The sequence below is a fragment of the Ornithorhynchus anatinus genome, chromosome 2 (assembly GCF_004115215.2).
Source record: "Ornithorhynchus anatinus isolate Pmale09 chromosome 2, mOrnAna1.pri.v4, whole genome shotgun sequence".
Classification (NCBI taxonomy): domain Eukaryota; kingdom Metazoa; phylum Chordata; class Mammalia; order Monotremata; family Ornithorhynchidae; genus Ornithorhynchus; species Ornithorhynchus anatinus.
Window position 1 is genome coordinate 38,403,842 of NC_041729.1, and position 21,635 is coordinate 38,425,476.

Genomic DNA, 21,635 nt, shown 5'->3' on the forward strand with positions numbered 1-21,635 from the left:
TTTGTCCAAGTTTTACTGAACAGAATGGACCTCCATTTTGTTACGCTTTTGTCAAATATGTTCTTCTAGTATTGGAAAAATGAGAAGGAATTGCAGATAGAAATTCAGTTAGCTGTCAAACTAGAAATGTTACACTGGACACAGGGGGAATCAAGGGAGAGAATTCTAATGGTTCAGCCCAAAACATCGCTACTACTGCAAAAGCAACTCAAGTGTCTGCCTGGCAAGTGGTTGGATTTATCTTTCCCTTTGTAACCACTGATATCTGAACAGTGCTTACTCTGATTGGGAAAGGGTACTACTGTATTTTCATGAACAAAGTGCACAAGATTCTCACACTCAGGGACAAATTTTTGCCCTCATCAGTGCCATCTTTGAACCAAAGGATACTGTCTCTATTTTGCAGTTAGTCCTTTAAAACCTTTTCTTGCTCCCTTTTAGGAGGAAAGTCAAGAAAGAGGGAAATAAGCCACGAAAAGTCACTCAAGGGATGTTTTCAAGGTGGCTTGTAAGAAAGGATAAGATAAATTATAGAGAAAATATGGAAATAACCACTTCCTGTATAGAGGGATTTTCAATAATATGAAGTTTAGTTTAAACACAGTACAAAATTGGAAATCTCAGAGCGTGGAGGCTCAATACAGAAGAATCAGATTGCTCAGAAAGGGATCAGAGAAACTAGAAAACCACCTTAAGGTAAGTAGGATAAGCAATTATTGTGGGCTGGACTCTGGGAGGAGAAGCCGGGTTAGGTGACGTAAATGTAAGGTCAAATAGCATGAGAAGACCGAGCTGGAGACTTTGAAGTGGGGTAGATAAATTTGTACTACATATATTTTAGGAATTATCTGGAAACAGCATGGGGTTAGAAATGGCTAAGATAATGATGATGATGATAATAATCATAATAATATTTATGTGATTACTACGCACTGTATTAAGGCCCTGCCCCTCATGATGCTCACAGTCTAAGTAGACTGTGAAATAGAAGCAGCATGGCTTAGTGGAAAGAGCACGGGCTTGTCAGTCAGAGGTTGTGCGTTCTAATCCCATCTCTGTCACTTGTCAGCTGTGTGAGTTTGGGCAAGTCACTTCACTTCTCTGTGCCTCAGTTACCTCATCTGCAAAAGGAGGATTAAGACTCTGAGCTCCATGTGGGACAATCTGATAACTTTGTATTTACCCCAGGGCTTAGAACAGTGCTTGGCACATAGTAAGCTCTTAACAAATACCATTATTATTATTATTATTATCATTAAGTAGGAGAGAGAATAGGTATTTAATCTCCATTTTACAAATGGGAAAACTGAGGCACAGAGAAGTTAAGTGGTTTGCCTTGGGACTCATGGCAGGCAGGTGGCAAAGCCAGAATTAGAACCCAGGTCTTCTGACTCTCAGGCCTGGACTCTTTCCATATTAAGCACCATGACTTAGTGGAAACAGCATGGGCTTGGGAGTCAGAGGTTCTAATCCCAGCTCTGCCACTTGTCTGCTGTGTGATCTTGGGCAGGCCACTTAACTTCTCTGTGCCTCAGTTACCTCATCTGTAAAATGAGGATTAAGACTGTGAGCCACAAGTGGGACATCTGATTACCTTGTATTTACCCTAGAGCTTAGAACAGTGTTTGGCACATCGTAAGCATGTAACAAATGCCATAATAATAATAATAATAATAATAATAATAATAGAAAGGGTGAACACTATAATCTAAAGGAGAAATTCCTAAGTATCTAAGTCAAAAAGAACAAAGCAGAAGCTTTAGGAAGTTAAATTAATGAAAATACATTGGTAAAAAAAAGAAAGTTACATTTATGGCATTTGAGAGGGACTCAGAAAAAAATATATTTTGAACAAAGGGAGAATGAGTAATTTAAAATCGTGAAGGTTGCCCACAGAATTTGAATGAGGTGGATGGGGAGGGTGTCACAGTCTCCTGCTTAGCCAAGCTCAGATTCTTCGGCACTGTCTTTGAGTACAGCATCCGGTGGCTGGTCCATTTGGAGACAAAGCGGGTGACCTGCCACCTGCTTCCTGCAGTCCCTTCCTGCCTTAAGAAGCAGCATGGTCTAAGCCCAGGCCTGGGAGTCAGAAGGACCTGGGTTCTAGTCCTGTCTCCACCACTTGTCTGCTGTGGGACCCTGGGCAAGTCACTTCACTTCTCTGGGCCTCAGTTGCCTCATCTGGAAAATGGGGATTGAGACTGTGAGCCCTATGAGGCACAAGGACTGTGTCCAACCTGATTAGCTTGTATCTACCCTAGTGCTTAGAGCAGTGCTTAATGCACAGTAAGTGCTTAACAAATACTATCTTTATCATTATTATTCCTAACCATAGTCTGAAGCTTCCCCACACCGCCCAGTTGAAGTGGCAAGTTCTCAGGGTCCTAGAATAGTCCTAACCCTCCCAAAGGCTGGTAAAAGCCCTCCTTGGCCAATTCAAAGTTCCCCTAAAATGAACACTAGTCCATCAAAGTGAGAAAGATATAACAAGTTATGGGTTAAAAAATAAAAAAAAATGCCCTCAATTAGTCAATAGTATTTGCTGAGTGCTTACTGTGTGCACGGCACTGAACCAAATGTTTGTCTTGGAAGGAGACCAACCAATTGCCAAAGTTAAAAATAAACACAAAGAAAAGAATAGTTTTAATATTATCAGCAATGTTCACAATAAATGGAAATAAAGAAAAAGAAAAGGACAAATAATCAAATTTAGGCATAAGGGAAAATGAGGATTCAAAAAATGAAGACTGGAAAAATTAAGCAAAAAAGGACTAGGTAGATTTGTGAATAAAGTTAGAAGATTGTAGGAATGCTAAGAGGCCACTCAAGGATGCAATTTCACGATCAGCAGGGTCATCTTCAAACCAAAAGTCAGTTCTACTATTACCACCAGTACTATGATTATTACTATTAAGAGGCCAAAGAGAAGTTATCCACAAGGTTACCAAAATACGATATTTTTCAGGAAGAGCATAAACAGAAAGTTAGTACATGAGACAACAGAGCAGGGAAGAGTGATTTATGGACAAAAATACAGTGGGAGCATGAGTGAACCACCATTTCTGGTTGTTGGGTCTTCTCACTTCTTATCTATTTGAATAGACCTATGGCCTTTCTTAGAAAGTTCAGTTCTGTTTGTAAAAGCTCCATTTCTAACTGCTTCAGTTCTCTTTTCAAATTGGTTTTGCATGACTGCAAGCAATTTCATATCATTTGTGATTTCTGGATAAGCCAAAGATCACAGTTTCAACAGTCTGTTATGTGTTAGGTTATTGTAATGCAACCAGGTGATTCCCTAAAGCCAACAGGCAAGAGGACTGCAGTTCATGGGGAATACTAAACCAGCTGCCTACCCCATCAAGAAAACCAAGGCCTGGCTCCGATGCACCAGGGCTAAAAACATACTAAAAGGTTACAGTCCACCTAGCACAGTTACTGTGCAGTTTGTTGATTTTATAACTTATCCATTGGAGGGCTGGGAGCATGCAAATGCAACACAGGATCACAATCTGAATTTGCAAACATGGATTACATTCAATTTGGTTCTAAATTCTCAGTAGGGTTCTTGCGCAAACTTTTGTAATAAGCTTCAAGTAAATGTTAGGCACGATGATACCACGAGGAATACTAACCAGGGTCTGGCAGAGTGCAGAAAATGGCTTTTAGAATCAGTGAACACTCATGTGCTTGAAGATGACAAGCCTGTAGTAATACATCACTTTAGTTTAATAGCATTTAAGAGTTTGTCTAGTGTGCTGGTGAGAACACGGAATGGGAATGAGGAAGTGGTGGTTGGGCTAAGGTGATTACTATACCATTCCCCAATGGAAGGCTTTAAATACTAAAATCTCTCCATTGTAAAATAGTCAAATAAATACGCAAGCCATCTTCCCTTTAGGCACCTGCTGGCGTTTCACGCTGTTAATCTCTTTTTGAAATGCTAGAACATGTTTTGCTATAGATTATAAAAAAACCACTAGCTGAAAAGGTGTTTGTATCCTCAAAAGGCCATGGTATGAGAGCAAAAACATTGATTCAAGGTCTTTGGAGCTAAAGTTACTACTGTCAAAATCTGTTTTCCCACCTCCCCAAAGTATGGTTGGCTTGCTTATACTGGAAATGTTCTCACCTATTTCTACTACTCTTTCTAGTTTAGTACGCTAGTTACAATAATCATAAAGTGACAGGTCACTTCCTGAAGGTTTATTGCAATTATGACTCAATGTCATTCTTAGAAAATAGGTTCAATAGGGCTTAACATCAATATATGTTCATTTATTTTTCACATGCTTCTGACCCTAGCCATCGTGTGCTTTTTAAGAGATTATTTTCCCAGAGAAAATTCAATTTGGGGGCAAATGGAATGGTAAGTGCCAGCCCGATATTAAAAGGGGTTATGCTTACAGGCAGGACCAATATTTCTGGAATTCTGTGACTCTAGTTCTACTTCCAAGCTCAGCCCCACAATCCTGCTAGCCCATGATCCATTTAATACTACATTTCAGGTTTCTGGTCCCCTAACCTGCCACACGCTGTTTGGAAATGGTGTGGAATTCGGTTACCCTAAAAACTTGTGCAGACGGAGGCCCGTACTGTCTCATTAGAAAGAAAGTTATGGACAGCAGAGAGAAAAGTTGAGAATATTAGGGACTACCACAAGTTCACAGAGAGAAATGTTGGGCAATTTATACTAATAATAATGTGGCATTTTTAAGCACTTATTATATGCCAACCAGCGTACTAAGCTCTGGAGTTGACAAAGATAATCAGGGCGGACACAGTCCCTATCCCTCATCGGTCTCCAAGTATAAGTAGGAGGGAGAACAGGTGTTCAATCTCTCTTTACAGATGAAGAAACTGAGGCACAGACAAGTTAAGTGTCTTGTCAAGGTAACATAGGCAAGTGGTGGAGCTGGAATTAGAACCTCTGGCCCTGTGGTTTTTCCACTAGGCCAGGATGCTTAAGAGATGGATGTCAAAGAAGGCAACCAGTGTTCCATCATTCCTCCATTAGTACTACTTTCAGTTACAAATTACTGGGTTGGGCTGGGTGCTGGTCCGATTCATTATGGCATTGTTTATGTTCAGAGTGTCTGTAAGTCTAGGTGAGGTGGTGGTGGTGGGCTTTAGTGAAAAGTTCAGAGCCCTCCCCACTGCTTGAGCAGTAGTTGGATGCAGGCAGGCATGCAAATACATCAAGACATATGCACAGGAGTAAAATCTCATGGAAAAAATACCGTCTTCCTATTTTCAAGGATTTAACTCTACGTAATTGAAGAAAAGAGCAGTGTTGCCTAGTGGATAGACTATGGACCTGGGAGTCAACAGGACCTCGGTTCTAATCCTGACTACACCACTTGTTTCCTGTGGGACTTTAGCCAACTCTCATAACTTTTCCGTGGCTCAGTTCCCTCATCTGTAAAATAATAATAATAATAATGATAATGGTATTTAGTAAGTGCTTACTATGTGCCAGGTACTGTATTAAGCTCTGGGGTAGATAAAAGGTAATTGGCTTGGACACGGTCCCTGTCCCATGTGAGGCTCTCAGTCTTAAACCTCATTTTACAGATGAGGCAACTGAGAAGTGAAGTGACTTGTTCAAGGTCATAGAACAGACCTATGGCAGAGCTGGGATTAGAACCCATGACCCCATGACTTTCAGGCCTGTGCTCTATCCACTATACCATGCTGTAAAATGAGATTTAAGACTGTGAGCCCTATATGGGTCAGGGGCTAAGTGTAACCTGATTATCTTGTATCTACTCCAGTCCTTAGAACAGTGCCTGGCACATAGTAAGCACTTAATGAATACCATAATTATTATTATTCAATCATATTTATTAGGTGCTTACTGTATGGACAGCTCTGTACTACGTGCTTGGGAGCATACAACAGAACAATAAGCAGACATATTCCCTGCTTACAGTGAGCTTACAGTCTAGATTGGGAGACAGACATTAATATAAATAAATAAAATTACACATATGTACATAAGTGCTATGGGGCTAGGAGGGGGAATAAAAAAAGGGAGGAAGTCAGGGTGATGCAGGATGGAATGGAAGAAGAGGAAAGGAGGGCTTTGTCAGGGAAGGCCTCTGGAGGGGATGTATTACCTAATGCCCCATGACAATAATAAGAAAAATGATAATAATAATTGTGGTATTTGTTAAGTCCTTACTAAGTAGATATAAGATAATCAGGTAGGACATACGTCCCTGTCCCAGACAGAATCATAGTCATAGGGGAAGGGTGAACAGGCACCGAATCACAATATACAGATGAGAAAACTGAGGCACAAAGAAGTTAAGTGACTTGCCCAAGGTTATACAGCAGGCAAATGGCAGAGCTGGGATTATAACTCTTGCTCTTTTCTCTAAGTCACAATTTTTCTCCCAGGTCTATGGGAGGAGCAGAATGGGACAACCTTGTGGCTAAGGGAAGAGCCCTGGCTGGGAACTTAGAATGTGTCACCTGAACACTAAAAAAATAAAACACATCTTTGTCTGACCACAGATAGGTCAAATATCCCACATATATTACAATGAGTGACCACATTTGTCTTCAGATCACATCTGATGACTTCCCTATTGCTACTAGGCTCATCTGTACTAGCTGAAACCTCTCAGGTAGGGTACACCTAGACCAACGGGTTTCTACAACTCCTAATTTGTACTGCTAATAAAAAGCTTGACATTTAAAAAGGTGAGCCAAATTTATGAGACCTAACTAAGAAATGAGGTAATGACATACAAAAAAACCCAGCTCTAGAATCCAAATCCAATGAAGGAATAGTCAGGAATAAAATAATCTATCGTCTCTCTCCCTATATAGAACTTCTAAAAGTACTACTATTTCTTTTAAATACAAAAACTTTCAGTTGTTAATATAATTAACCATCTTAGAAAATGGGGCCAGGAACAGTTTAGCAAAGTGCTATTGGAATAGCTACTTAGCTACTTTAACCTGACGAAAAAGGCCACAGTGAATTAATCCCTCTGGAGCAGATAGTTAATATTCTCCCAAGTAGAATTTTTAAAGCAAATCACTTAGCTGCTGTTGAGACGGAGAGCACAAAAACAATTCTTTATCCTTTATCAGAAGTGGAAAGATTATTGATTAAATACTGGGGTTTTTCTCAGTATGTATTTTTGCTAAACACTTTGGACACAATGCTGTAAGAAAACAATGAACATTCTCCTAACAATACACATCTACCTCGATACGATTCGGCGCCAGGTTGGAAGACAATGGCCGAAGGCAGACGCTGATGGCATCAGTCAAGGCATGTGGATCCTAACATGAGTTTTCCTTACTGTGAAATTCATCAAGAACGTAAACCCCACAATATAAAAGAACTGAAACCTGGTCAAAATTATTTGCTCGAGTTCAAATCTGAATGTACAGTCAGTTTCATTACATACCACCATAATGAATAATGAATGTGAAGGAGAGGAAGAAATGGAATCTATGGGGGTTAGAAGAGTGTGAATTCAGTTTCAGGGGAATCTAACAGCTTAGTCAACATGAAACCAGAAGGCCGCAGAAAACAATTCTAGCTCAGAGGGTGAGAATCTAGCACATTTCAGGAGACAACTTCACATGTAACCCTTTCTATAACAAAAAATGAATGTAGATGGAATTTCTAGCTCTGATTGAAGAATTACAAAATGTACCCGATCAGACTGTTGTCTTGCTTCCCATTCCCATATTGATTTTGGCCTACAAATTTAGCCATTGCCTTGACCTTACCCAGAATGATTCCATTGGGTTCCTCTGGTGGCTGCCAAACAATCCGCACTGATGTAAGTTTAACTTCAGGAAACACCAGTCTCACAGGTGGACCGGGGGCTGTGGATGACAAACCGAAAAGATCACAGTGAATCAACTATCCTAGGCTTATGGAAACAAGGCAGCAGGTTTTTAGTGTGCATGTCTTTGTCTGTAATTCCTAACTGGCCTTGGAAGCTTCCTGACTGACATACAAAGTACAACCATCTAGGTGCTCAGGCTCTTCTAGTAAATGATAATAATACTGCTACTGAATTTTATTAGCAGTTTTCTTAGTCTCTCACTTCAAGATACTGCTGCAGGGTTTATTTTGGCTTAAACAACTCCCTCTTCTCCTCCTTAAAACTCATCAATTTAGCATTAGATAACGATAGATACAATGATAATAGATAATAGCAAACCAATTTAGAAAAATGGCAGATCTATTTAACATTCAAAATGATCTGTCCCTGGTGCCTTTGTGCTGAATAAGGTGTGACAGATAACATTTTGAAAATTAAGTTTTTACATAATAACAATAATAATAAATAATGATTATTGTACTTGATAAGTGCTTACTGGATGCCAAGCACTGTTCTCAGCACTGGGGTAGATACAAGTTAATCAGGTCGGCCACAGTCCCTGTCCTACACTGGGCTCAAACTCTTAATCCCATTTTACAGCTGAGGTAACTGAGGCCCAGAGAAGTTAAGTGACTGGGCCAAGGTCACAGAGCAGAAATGATGGAGCGGGATTAGAACCTAGGTCCTTCTGACTCCCATATCTGCACAAAAAGATCTAATTCAAAATATTTCATTGCTAATACGTCTTTACATTGCTAGTTGAGCATGAAACTATAGTTCTAGCATTTTATCATTTTAAAAATATAATTGATATGTAGTAAACCCAAAGTAAGCACTTAACAAATACCACAGTTATTATTATCGGAATAGCTTCTTCCTGAATGCCAAGAGGCAAAAGACATTTGGAGGGCTGAAGGTAAGGATTTGGGGGTTCTACAGTGGGGTTTTTAATTTACAATGAAAGGATTCATGATGTCTTTAAAACTCAGAACTGTGAAGTGCAGTTGAAACTTGCTCTAGGAGTTGCTATTTTACAGGAGAACAGGAATGAAGAGGTTTCTAGAGTAAGGCTTGGAGCTGGATATGAAGTGACAGAGACAGCAATGACAAGTTGGCAAAGAAGATGGGAGAAAGAACGAAGCCTGGTTCCTTTTTTTTTAGCAGTTTATCAATGCAATCATTTGTATGAACTGTTTTTAATGGAGAACATTTATAAAAATCACATGAAGAAACACTCCTGTTCCTTCCCCCTCCTGGGTCCCTGCCTTTAAGCAGTGTCATGTCTCTGTAGGTGAGTAGTTCCACTAGAGAGAAGGCAGGGAAAGGAAGGAAGTTTCAAAAATCACTTCATTTTTCTAGTGGTGACAAGCTAGTAATTTAGTAAAACATTTGGGATGCATTTTGGTATTACCTTTGATTTTTAGTTTTCCAGGACAAAAGTTAGTTTTGTGGAGGCATTTTCTTGATTCTTTGTAAGGTTTGAGGACACCAAAAAACCCCAAAGAAGCAGTAATTGGATTATAAACAACCCCAGAGTATTCCACTGCCTGGTGAATATATATTTACTGAAATGACTAGATAAACTGGATGTGTGACTTGTGTAAGAATGGTTCCATTATCCAATTTCTTTTTGGCAACTTAATAACCCATTTCACATGGAGAGATGAGGCATATGATGTTACTAGATGAGATAAAGCATCAGTTTCCACTATTCAATGACCACTGAACTACATCCTTTAACCTTAAAGGCAACTTACGCTTGGGACTATCTTTGTGACTTTGCATATCCACAGTGAATGTCTACATTTGAGCGCAATAAATACCTCAATAGGGTCACCAACACATTAACACAAGTATATTTTAAACACTAATAATAACAGTAATAATAATGGTATTTGTAAATCACTTATTATGAGCCAAGCACTATTGTAAGCACTGAGGCCGATTAAAGCAAATTGGGTTGGATGCAGTCCCTGTCCCACATGGGACTCACAGTCTTAATTCCCATTTGACAGATGAAGTAATGGAGGCAGGGAGAAGTGAAGTTACTTGTCCAAAGCCACACAGAAGACAAGTGGCAGAGGTAGGATTAGGACCCAGGTCCTTCTAACTCCCAGGCCCGTGCTGTATACACTAGAGCATCCTGCTATATATTATAACTGCGGCAGGTAGTCGAGTGATCTTTCTTGAGTTCTCAAGTTTATATTAATTCACAGATAAGGCCTGCAAATGGCCTGAAGCATAAATCCCACCTGTGTTATCCCTCAGGCTAGGATTTTTAATTAAATTGAACTGAGAAGAGGCAAAACATGTTTATGTGGTAAGGGTGAAGATGAACAATCTGTATCACTTGCCGACATGTACCTTATGAGGAACCTGCTAAGATGAGCAACTTACAAATAAACCATAATCTATTTTCTTTTGCTTTTAACATAGCAGTTTGAACATGTTTGGAGGGTAACTTAATTATTTCAACAATGTTATTTAAGAAAATCTACAGTTATTTCTTTTCCTGCTGGGTGCTTTTGATCCCACAGGTAATTTCATTATTAGGATCAATATTTTTTCTCCCTTGACATATTCATTATCTCTACTTAATAATGGAAATGTAAAGGAGCCAGCCTTTATGTGTTTGGCGTCGGCAAAGGAGAGAAGTCTACTTTGGCTATTTAAAACTTCCACAAAAACTGAACAGTCAGAATTTGCTTGCTCTGAAGTCTTCTTCAAATGGAATGAGGTGAGTTGCAAAGCCCTGTGAGCAATCAAATTGTATATGGGAAATTCTAATTATTCCTTATCATGCAAACAATAAACTACAGAGAGGACTAAAAGAATTGAGGCATACAGGTCGATATCTTGTTTTTATTCACTAGATTTGTAAGGGCCAGAAGAGACAGCCACCTTTCATCTTTCACAGGGCTGAGCAAAAGTCTCCTAGTTCACCACTTTCAACTGCCGCAATCTACCTCAGAGTTACGACTGCAATTCTACATAGGTTTATAAGTAGGTCATAAAAATTCACTCTAGCTGAAATTGAGCTTATAAACTCTGTGACACTGAAAAATTATTTTGTTTTGCTTATGCCAAGTGAAAAAATTTGGTTGGAAAATTGAATTTAAATGCTAAAAAAATCCATATATTTTTTATTTGAAAATACAATTTGGAAAACAAAAAAAGGGCCATCAGCCACTCACCATCATCCTTTGTCCTCTCGGTTATGGGAGGAGCACTTGGGACCCCATTTCCAATTCGGGTGAATGCCAGAACCTGGATCTCGTACAGCACGTATTTCCGCAACCCCGCCAAGAGAACTGACTGCGTATGGTTCCCCCTCACCACATAAGTCTGAGGTTCAGAGTCCAAATCTTTTGCCTTGTACAGAATCTACACAATAAATACACATGAGAGAATAGTTCATTTGATGCAATATGGCTTTAAGTAAATTCCAACCTGCAGAGCTGGCAAACAAAGCATAAATCTTAGCTGCGTATCTCCCTACAGGACAACCAGATTGTAGCAGTTTGGCTCAAACTCATTGGAGATGGTGTTCTTTGGGGAGTGCAATTTTGCACGTGTGTGTACTTTCCAGAGAGTTTTGCTTGCTTTTAAAACTATGTTCACAGATGGCAAATAAGCTGCTCATGCTCTACTTGGAGGAACAGAAGCTTCTTACTGCAGAAACCCAGACAGGGAGTATAAAATCAGCCCCAGTGATGGACAATGAAAGCCACGGCCCTTGAGAGAGGCATGATGCCTCTGCACTCTGTTCATGTCCTGGGAAAATATGTGCTCATCCAAAAGAGTCTTCTTTTGAGCTGGTTTACTGAGGTAAGTTAACTAGCCCATCAGTCAGCAATTTAGAGGTTAAGGCATACTCTTTTGGACAATCCTCTGGAAGGACTTTCGGTACTTTAGATTTCCAGGGCACAAGGCAATGCTGAAAGAAGGAAAACTTTCTCAGCAAAATAGCTCTGACACCCACTACAAACACAGAACTAACAGCCATCTGAAAAATCTAAGAAACATTTGACAAAGAAGAAGAGTCTTGAATTGTTACCTTGTAACCGAGGATGAGTCCATTCTGGTCTTGTTCAGGAACAGCGGCCCATGTCAATAGTATCTGAGTGGAGCTGACAGCCTCAACAGACACATTTTCAGGAGCGGCAGAAGGAACTGCGAGGATCAGAGAACACTTTAGAGGTTGGCGACCTAGGAAATGGCTCAACATTTTCTACTGATTACTAGCTCTAATTCTGACCTTGGAATTCAAATGACACCTGTGTTTTTTATGAGAGGCAGGACTGAATTTGGATTAGAATATCATACATTTTGATCTCCCCCAAAATCAAGGGTGGATATAAAAAAATCCATAGATCTTAGGAGTTCAGCAAAGCACCTGAGTCTTTTTCCTCAGGCTTGGATTATTACCTTACTAGAAATTGAAACCTCTTTCTCGTAGAGTCAGAGACAAAACCTCAGTTTGGGAGAGGTCCCAAGGGTCCTGATTCATAGAGAACTGCTCCTATACATAAGGATTCTGTACAGGGGAAAGGTCAGAGCTGGAAATCTGTCTAGGAATCATATATACTGAAATCCAGCAGGAATACCACAGAAAGCCAAAATGTCATAGTAGGTCAGAATGATGTTGCATTTGCTATCCAGTAGGTATTTTGCCCTGGTGAAGAGGGGATGGAAGTTTGGGAAAAATGAATCTACTTCATCAAGATGAGAGATATGGTTATTTTCTTTTAATCAAACACAGCTTTACTGAATAAAAGTTGGGAAACAATAACTGCAAGAGATTTACTCATTCAGTCATATTTATTGAGCGCTCACTGTACTAAGCACTTGGAAAATACAATACAGCAATAAAGAGGGACAATCCCTGCTCACAGTGGAATTATCCAATGACTATCTTAGTCTTAAGAGACACTGAATTATTGATATGCTCAACAAATGTGATATTATTCAGATACACTATAAGCAAAGACACTGAAAAAGAGAGACTTTTAGATTGTTAAGATACTGTGGCCAACTTCATTTGGCCAGCTTCATTGTCGGCTCCACACAGAGCCAGTTTTAGGAGTGGATAAAGATGATTAGTCCCCAGCGATACTGAAGAGTCACAATTCTGGGTCCCCTCCTGCTCTTTTTTCATCATCATCATTATCATCAGCATCACTGGTGTCTATTGAGTGCTTACTGTGTGCTGAGTATTGTACTGTTTGAGAGAGTACAACAGAGTTGGTAGACATGTTCCATGCCCACAAGGAACTTACAGTCTAGAAGGGGAGACAGACATTAATATAAATACATTATGAATAATGTACATATGTGCTGTGTGGCTGAGGGTGAGGTGAAGTGCTTAAAGGGATATCAAGTGCTTAAGGTGCTTTCTGCCTCAGAAGTTCTGCTCCTCAATCATCCTTTCTCCTTACCAACCATATGTAAGTGTCAAATCTCAAAATAATGGCTCCAGGACTTGATCCTGGGAAGGGACAGCTGCCGAGACAGGCAGCTCCTCTTCTTTAATACCACCTCTCAAGGCCCAAATCGAATCACAGAGTGCCAGTTTGCCCAGGTTCCTAAGAAACTTGTACTAGCCCTATGCCCAAAGTTTACAGATCTTGAGCCCCCCTGGGAAGACAGGGATAAAATACAAGACATGGCACGTTAAACAAGATTCCCAATTAATTTCCAAGGTAACTTTCTTCTTATTATCAGCTAGGACATAAAGAAAAGCCATTTTATATAATAATGTGCATTTGACAATTTGATTTTTTCGGTGTCCTTTCCTGAAGTGCTTTTATCTTCTTTTAGACTCATTCCTCTCAAGAACCTAATTATATTAAAGGAAAATTTATTTCCAGGAGCCTTGAATGTCTTTTGATAGATAGCAAAAACTTTATCTAAGGATCTTAAGAAAGGCTGACTATTACAACAATCATTTCTATAAAGGAAGAAAAGGAGGATAAAAGGATGAAAATCACAATAACTGAAAAGCCCTCATCTCTTCCCCACAGTGTGGCCTAGTGAAAAGAGCATGGGATGGGAGTCAGACGAACCGGTTTCTAACCCCTGATCCTCCACTTGTCTGCCATGTGAACTGGGGCAGGTTAACTCAACTTCTCTGTGGCTCATTTTTAAGTAGGGATTAGTTACTTGTTCTCCCTACTATTTGGACTGTGATCCCCATGTGGAAAAGGGACTGTGTCTGATCTAACTTGTACCTTCCCCCGAACTGAGTACAGTGCTTGGCCCAAAGTAAGCACTTTAAGTATCACAATTATTATTAACAATAATAATAATAATAACCCTCTGGACAATTAATCATATTTACTGAGCACTTATTGTGTGCAAAACACTGTACTAAGAGCTTGGGAGAATACAATATAACAGAGTTGGTAGACACATCCCTTGCCTTCAGGGAGGGGAAGTGGGGAAGACAGACAAAAATGTAAATAAATAGTTGATATGTACTTAATTGCTGAGGGACTGAAGGTGGGGTGAATGAAGAGTGCAAATCTAAGTTCAAGGGTGACACAGAAGGGTGTGGGAGAAGAGGAAATGAGGGCTTAGTCATGGAAGTCTTTTTTAAAGGCTGATTTACTCATGTCCACAGCCTATTCAGATACCCACCAGTGGTGCCAAGCTTTTGGGGAAAGATCTAAGCCCAAGTCAAGAGGATATATATTTCCGGGGTGGAGTGGTACAATTTCCCATTGCCTTCAAAGGGCTTTCCCAAATACCACCAAGAAGTTAATAATGTTGATATTTGTTAAGCGCTTACTATGTGCTGAGCACTGTTCTAAGCACTGGGATAGATACAGGGTCATCAGGTTGTCCCACGTGAGACTCCCAGTTAATCCCTGTTTTACTGATGAGGTAACTGAGGCGCAGAGAAGCTAAATGACTTGCCCACAGTCACACAGCTGACGGGTGGTAGAGTCGGAATTCGAACCCATGACCTCTGACTCCCAAGCCTGAGCTCTTTCCACTGAGCCACGCTTTCTTTTCCTGATCCCTTAGCTCATAGCTGTTCCTGCTTCTTCCCGAGTTCTGGAAACACTGACACACCTGACCACTGGCCACTCATCTTACAAAGGGGCCTCATGCTCCAGCTGGTACCAGTGAGGATGAATGATACCCTCTCCCTTTGCAGGGCCTTAAGCAAAAGCAGGATAGGTTGGTGGGTTGCATATAAAAGTCTACATTCCCGTTTGCCATCTGCATATCTTTCATTATAATTATAATAAAAACAATAATGGGATTTGTTGAGGACTTACTATGTGTCAGACACTGTACTAAGTGCTAGGGTGGATGCAAGCAAATCAGGTTGGATGCAGTCCCTGTCCCACAGAGGGGCTCACAGTCTTAATTCCTTCCCTTCACCCCTTCTCTTAGTTGTGACAGTCAATGAATGGTACCAGTGATGCTTCTTAATGGGGGTGGGGTAATTTGATCTGCAGTCTTGTCCTGTTTATATACCCAGATTCTAAATGGGCCCTAAGTAATATTAGGTACTTTGGATGGAGGTACTAACTCTGTTAGGCCTCTAAGATACACGTGGGGTAGCACTATTGCAGCAGTAAATTAAATGGGTCCCAAAAGACTTTTAACTCTTCAAAGACCAAGATCAATTACTACTTTGTAACTGCTTAGGGTATTTTCACAGACCCCAAACACAGTGAGAATTCAGGAAGTGTTTTTCAACTGATAACTCTGAGGCTGATAATGGCTAAGGAGAAACATTGGCTATAAATTATTTATTTTCATTAATGTCTGTTATGAATTATTTATTTATATTAATGTCCATTTCCTCCTCTAAACTGTAAGCTCTTTGTGCACAGGGAACATATCTCCCAACTCTGTTATATTGTACTCTCCCAAGTGGTTAGTATGGTGTTCTGCACAAAGTGCTCAGTAAATACCACTGACTGATTGATTAATTGATCTATCGCAGACTTAAAAATATTAATGTGTTCTGTGTGAATGGCTAAAGAGAAACATTGGCTATAAATTATTTATTTTCATTAATGTCTGTTATGAATTATTTATTTATATTAATGTCTATTTCCTCCTCTAAACTGTAAGCTCTTTGTGCATAGGGAACATATCTCCCAACTCTGTTCTATTGTACTCTCCCAAGTGGTTAGTATGGTGTTCCGCATGCAGTAAGTGCTCAATAAATGCCATGACTGATTAATTGATCTATCGCAGACTTAAAAATATTAATCTATTCTGTATGAAGATTGTTGTGGTCTACACTACAATCACTAATATTTTCTGAATGCTTACTATGGGCAGAGCACTTTACTAAGTGCTTGGAAGAGTACAATGTAACCTTATAACAGACATTCCCTAATGAGGCATCTAATTACCTGGAGGTAGAAAGAAAACTTGCACCCTCCCTAAAGTTTTTTTATTAATATTAATTTTACTGAGCATTGATAGTTCATGCTTGTCTAGTTTTTCCACCGCTCTGGGTTTGTGCTAGGCAGCCATCCCACTCACACCACCAAAGATACAGCTCTGGAGATAGTATCCCATTAATTCTTCAGGGGAAAGATCACATTTCCAGTCAAATAGGAAACTGAATCAAGCAGTTCATCAATGGGATCAAAATTTTCCCGCTCTGCTTGGAGACAGTAAAATTACTGGGGAGCAGTGCATTTATAGTCCCCATACAATACTAGATCTGGATATTGGTATTAAAAAGCCTCAAAACAATATAAAATTGAAAGTACATAAAAGCTTCTAAAGAAGTCTCTTCATGTTACTAGTTTTAGTATTCCAACTTCCTGGAAAACTTTGTAGAATTAGAAGGGAACTCTTCTTAAACATTTTATTATAGGAGCTTACATTTGGCTTGACAGTTATCATAAACACAACTTCACTAAGTCATCTGAGGGAAAATATTTCCTTCACACAACTCTGAGCCAAAAACAACTTCAGGTTGAAATAACTCTTGTCCACCAAATTCTATGTCTCTTCTTTCAGTTGAGGTTTTGAAACAAGTAATAATATCAGACAAGTGTGTTCCAACTGAGACCGAGATTGGTCCCCATTTCTCAGCCAGAAAGAATGATGAGTTCTTGGAAAGGTGAAATCACTTGGTCAAATACTGACGGACAGCCATATGCTTGTGTAACCTCCTTTCCTCACTCTTCTTTCGCAGGTCGACCTCCTCATTGCCTTTTCTAAGGACAGTTATATTTGAGTTCCAGCCTTGATAGAAGCTTTTTCATTCCCCAAAATGAGTATTTTTCCATGGAAAGTCCACCTCTCTCTATTCCTGAATTTATACATGCTGCATTGCAGTAAGGCCAGAACAAAACATTGGGCTATAACCTCATTCTAAAGTCTTCCTCATCAATATCATCATCATCATCAACAGAATTTAGTAAGCTCCTACTGCAGGCAGAGCACTGAACTAGACACTTTAGAACATATACATAATTAGCCTTCATTTGCAAAAGTGACATCTGGTGAGGTGCTTTCCATGTATGTGAATGAAGCTATAAACACAGATGCAGGATCAGCATACCTCCCACACTGTTTACAAAGATAGAATCCAGTTTTACTAATGGATCTGTGCATACGTCGAATCTGTCTTTTAAGTTGACTCTGCCTTTTTGTGTCAATCTATGGTATTTACTGAGTGCTTACTGTGAGCAGAGCACGGTACTATGTGTTTGGGAGAGTACAATACGACAGAGTTGGCAGACATATTCCCTGCCCACAAGAAGCTTATCTCCCAATCCTCACCAAGTCTTTGTTCTAGGAGAGCAACCCCTCTCCTGATTTCTGCTGTGGGGGTCTCCCAAAGATCCATTTCTAAATTATATTGTTTGAGAAGAGTCTTATCGTGTTTTTAAAATGTTTTTTCTGGCCCCCCCGGGGTTTCATATGCTCTCTTTCAGTTTCCCACAGAGCAGCTGTTTGAGTAAAATGTTGTTTTCCATTCTACTCACATATTCCACCCAGGAGGGCTGTATTCCTGAGATATCTGCTTCAATGCTGGACAGCTTACTGCATTTTTGAGCCTCATTGTCAGTCATATAATAATGATGATGGTATGGTATTTGGCACTTACTATGTGCCAGGCACTGGACTGAGTGCTGGGGTGGATGGATACAGACAAATTAGAGAAGCAGCATGGCTCAGTGGAAAGAGCGCGAGCTGGGGAGTCAGAGATCATGGGTTCAAATCCCAGCTCTGCTGCTTGTCAGCTGTGTGACTTTGGGCAAGTCACTTAACTTCTCTTTGCTTCAGTTAGTTACCTCATTTGTACATTGGGCATTAAGACTGTTGAGCCCCACGTAGGGCAACCTGATCACCTTGTATCCTCCTCAGCACTTAGAACAGTGCTTTACACATAGTAACCGCTTAACAAATGCCATCATAATAATAAATCAAGTTGGACACAGTCCCTGCCCCATGTGGGACTTCACAGTCTCAATCCCCATTTTACAAATGAGGTAACTGAGGCAAAGAAAAGTGAAATGACTTCAGACAAGTGGTGGAGCCAGGGTTAGAACTTATGATCTTCGGACTCCCCGGCCTGTGACGCCATGCTGCTTCTCCTTATGCCATTTGATGTTGAGTATGGTTCCTAGTGGATTCCAGATGTGACTTTTATTATAGGTCCAGGTCTCACAGCCAGGTTCAAAGTCAGACAACACAACAGCCTTGTAAGCCTTCAAGAACCTAAACAATGGCACTGGACTACAAACAAGCTCAGTAGTGGTGCCTCGAGGATATATAAATCGCAGTACATGATCATGGAGCAGAGTGCTGGACAGACCATCACCCGGTAAATTCCATGCTCATACTGACTACATAATCACTGCATTGACACCTCTTTCGGCTATTTCATTTTCATCAATTTATGTCTTTGTGTTTTGGAACAGCTTGGGCTAGTAGAAGGAGCACAGGCCTGAGAGTCAGAGGACTTGGGTGCTACTCCTTGGCTCTGCCACTTGTCTGCTGTGTGACTTTGGACAAGTCACTTCACTTTTCCGTGTCTCAGTCACCTCGTCTGTAAAAATGGAGATTAAGACCAAGCCCTTTGTGTCCAATCCAATTATCTTGTATCTACCTCACTGCTTAGTACAGTGCCTGGCACATAGTAAGTACTTAATAAATAACAAATACCACTCTAGTAATACTAGGGCTTAATAAGGCCCAAAGGATCACTTCACACTTCCTATATTTGCATTTATGCATTTGGATTTTGTGCTTGCTTTTTTAACAGCATAACATTGCTGACATCATCTCATGGGGCATGAACCTCTGAGTCATGCCCAGCCTGGAGCCAGAGAATTAGCCACAGGATGGAAGCTGTTAGGTACCCTTCTTCATAAAACATTCGGCTGGAGCAATATCAATGTATTGCTCTCTTGCACATTCTCTTAACCAGGACATACCTGCACTACAGAATGGAAAATTGTTAGGCTGAATTTGTGGAAATGAAATTTTTACTTTGAGAGTACATCCCTGTAATATGTTAACCAGGCAATCTGCCCTGGGGAGAACTGGGGTGAGTCCCTACCCTCCCATCATCGAGGGGCTGCCTTAGGGATATATGGAGCAGCAGCAGGTGTGAAAGGACAGGATGTGGGTTGGAAAGGTCTGAAAGGCTGTCTGTGAGTCAGACGGATAAGCTGGTGTCAGGGTTCTGGGGCCATGCTTGGATATGGAAAGGACGGCTCCTGCCTGTCTTGCTTGAATAACGTAATGGAAAAAGAATCAAGTAAAATAGCAGAATAATCTTCAAAAAGTACTCTTTCTTCAGTGTGCAGACCTGGCCCTTCACAGCTACTAATCTTCTCTAAATCCCAGATCCTTTCGCCATAAGGCCCGTGCTGTCATTTGGCTACAATTGGCTTGGCATAATTTCTCCTCCATAACTTCCTAAACTTTCCCTACTGAACTTTATTCTATTGCTTTTGGGTACCTCTCCAATTTACCATGGACAATTTCCTAGAAGGTGTGGCCACCCCCACCTGTCCATCTTGGTATCTCTATAGAGAACATGCATTCTATGCCATCATGTCCCTTGATTAAAAAAAGAAAGAAAAGAAAAAGCAAAACAACAACAAAACTGGGGCCCTAATCTGTCAAATCCCTAGAAAGATGCACATGACATTTCCCCCAGGCTGACAGTGATTCATTAATAGTTTTAAATGTTAGCATAGTAAAAATTGTTAAAGTGTGAACATCATAAAGAGCCAAAATGGAGAGAAGGAGAATATAGTAATAATAATGGTATTTGTTAAGCGCTTACTATGTGCCAGGACCTGTACTAAGCACTGGGGTAGATACAAGGAAATCAGGTTGTACACAGTCCCTGTCCCACATGGGGCTCACAGTCTCAATCCCCATTTTACTGATGAGATTACTGAGGCCCAGAGAAGTTGAGTGACTTGCCCAAGATCACATAGCAGATAAGTGGCAGAACCAGGATTAGAACCCACGACCTTCTGACTCCAGGCCTGTGCTCTATCCACTGCTCCACGCTGCTTCTCTAAAAGTAGTAGAAAAGTCAGTCAGCAACAAAGAAAATATTTTACATCCCTGTTTCTAATGGCAGTTAGGGGAATGATGTCCAAGACAGTGTGATTTATCCTGCAGGGACTCAATAAATACTGCCGGAAATAAAATGAGTGAGGAAGGAACAACTGTTTTGGCTTTGTGACCTTGGGCAAGTCATAACTTCTCTGTGCCTCAGTTACCTAATCTGTAAAATGGGGATTAAGATTGTGAGAGTCGGTGTCCAACCTGATTATCTTGTATCTACCCCAGAGCTTAGGACAGTCCCTGCCACATAGAAAATGATTAACAAATACCATTGAAAAAGAAACAGAAACCAAACTGAAGTCGTCTAAGTCAATCTACTAGGTTAGATTCTGGCTACTCTGGCCTGTACCAACCCCACTTACCCAGGCCAGCCCTCACCACATGCAATGGAAATGTGCAGGAGACTGACCCCTGGTTTGCAGGAGGGCCCCAGCCTCCATTTGAAAGCTATTTCATTGAATATTGCCAACAGAAGTACTAAAATTTGAGCATTTCATCTTTTATTTTCAAATGATGATCAAAGCCTCTCTAACCTCCCAATTTTAGGAAATAACACTATAGTGCTCAATTTCTTTGAAATTATTTTTTTTGATTCAGAGGAAAAGATGTACTACTCTGATGCCTATTTCAGAATTATTCTATCTAGGTCATACTACCTCTAACCTTAATAAAAGGCATTTTGTTTAAATCGTTCCAAGCAATAAAATTATTTTCATTAGATATATCACAGAGAGGCATTTAAGAGGAAAGGTTCCTGCTTCTTAATGCCTCAGGCCACTGAGAGCCCATCAGGGACAGTGAAATAGGAAGCCAGGAAGTGAGAAAAAAGAAAGGAATTATCTCCTAAAAGGCATCCAACCTAACAACCTTCTTTCCTTTACCTAATATTACTTAAATCATACAGTGTACCCGTTTGTGAAGAGATCACCCATTATTAATTAGCTTGCACCTTTGGTAATGGAAGAAGACTGCAGAAAGGGGAAATTTTAACATTCAAATGCTGATTTCTTAGGAAAAAATTAGAAAGTCAGCTAAATGGCCACTGACCTCTAGTTTTTTGAATCCACACTTTCCTGCAGTTAATCCACTCTTTAATTACTCATGCCTGGGCTATCACACCAATCAATTAGCTGGTCTTTCTAATGCCCATTGCTTTCCCCCTCCATATTATTGGCAAGAGTCACTTTTCAAAGAGTTGGG

At 40.3% G+C, this 21,635-nt stretch overlaps 1 protein-coding gene across 3 annotated transcripts in view; it reads right to left on the reverse strand.

The window, feature by feature from the left end:
- Nucleotides 1-21,635, reverse strand: part of SDK1 (sidekick cell adhesion molecule 1) — a 739,495-nt gene that overhangs the window by 112,069 nt on the left and 605,791 nt on the right. For all 3 annotated transcript variants that reach the window (XM_029057499.2, XM_029057498.2, XM_029057500.2), the window contains 3 exons: nucleotides 11,911-12,026; nucleotides 11,048-11,237; nucleotides 7,753-7,851 (listed from right to left, as the gene is read on the reverse strand). In XM_029057499.2, the coding sequence (XP_028913332.1) occupies nucleotides 7,753-7,851; nucleotides 11,048-11,237; nucleotides 11,911-12,026 (405 nt within the window). The remainder of the gene's footprint in view (nucleotides 1-7,752; nucleotides 7,852-11,047; nucleotides 11,238-11,910; nucleotides 12,027-21,635) is intronic.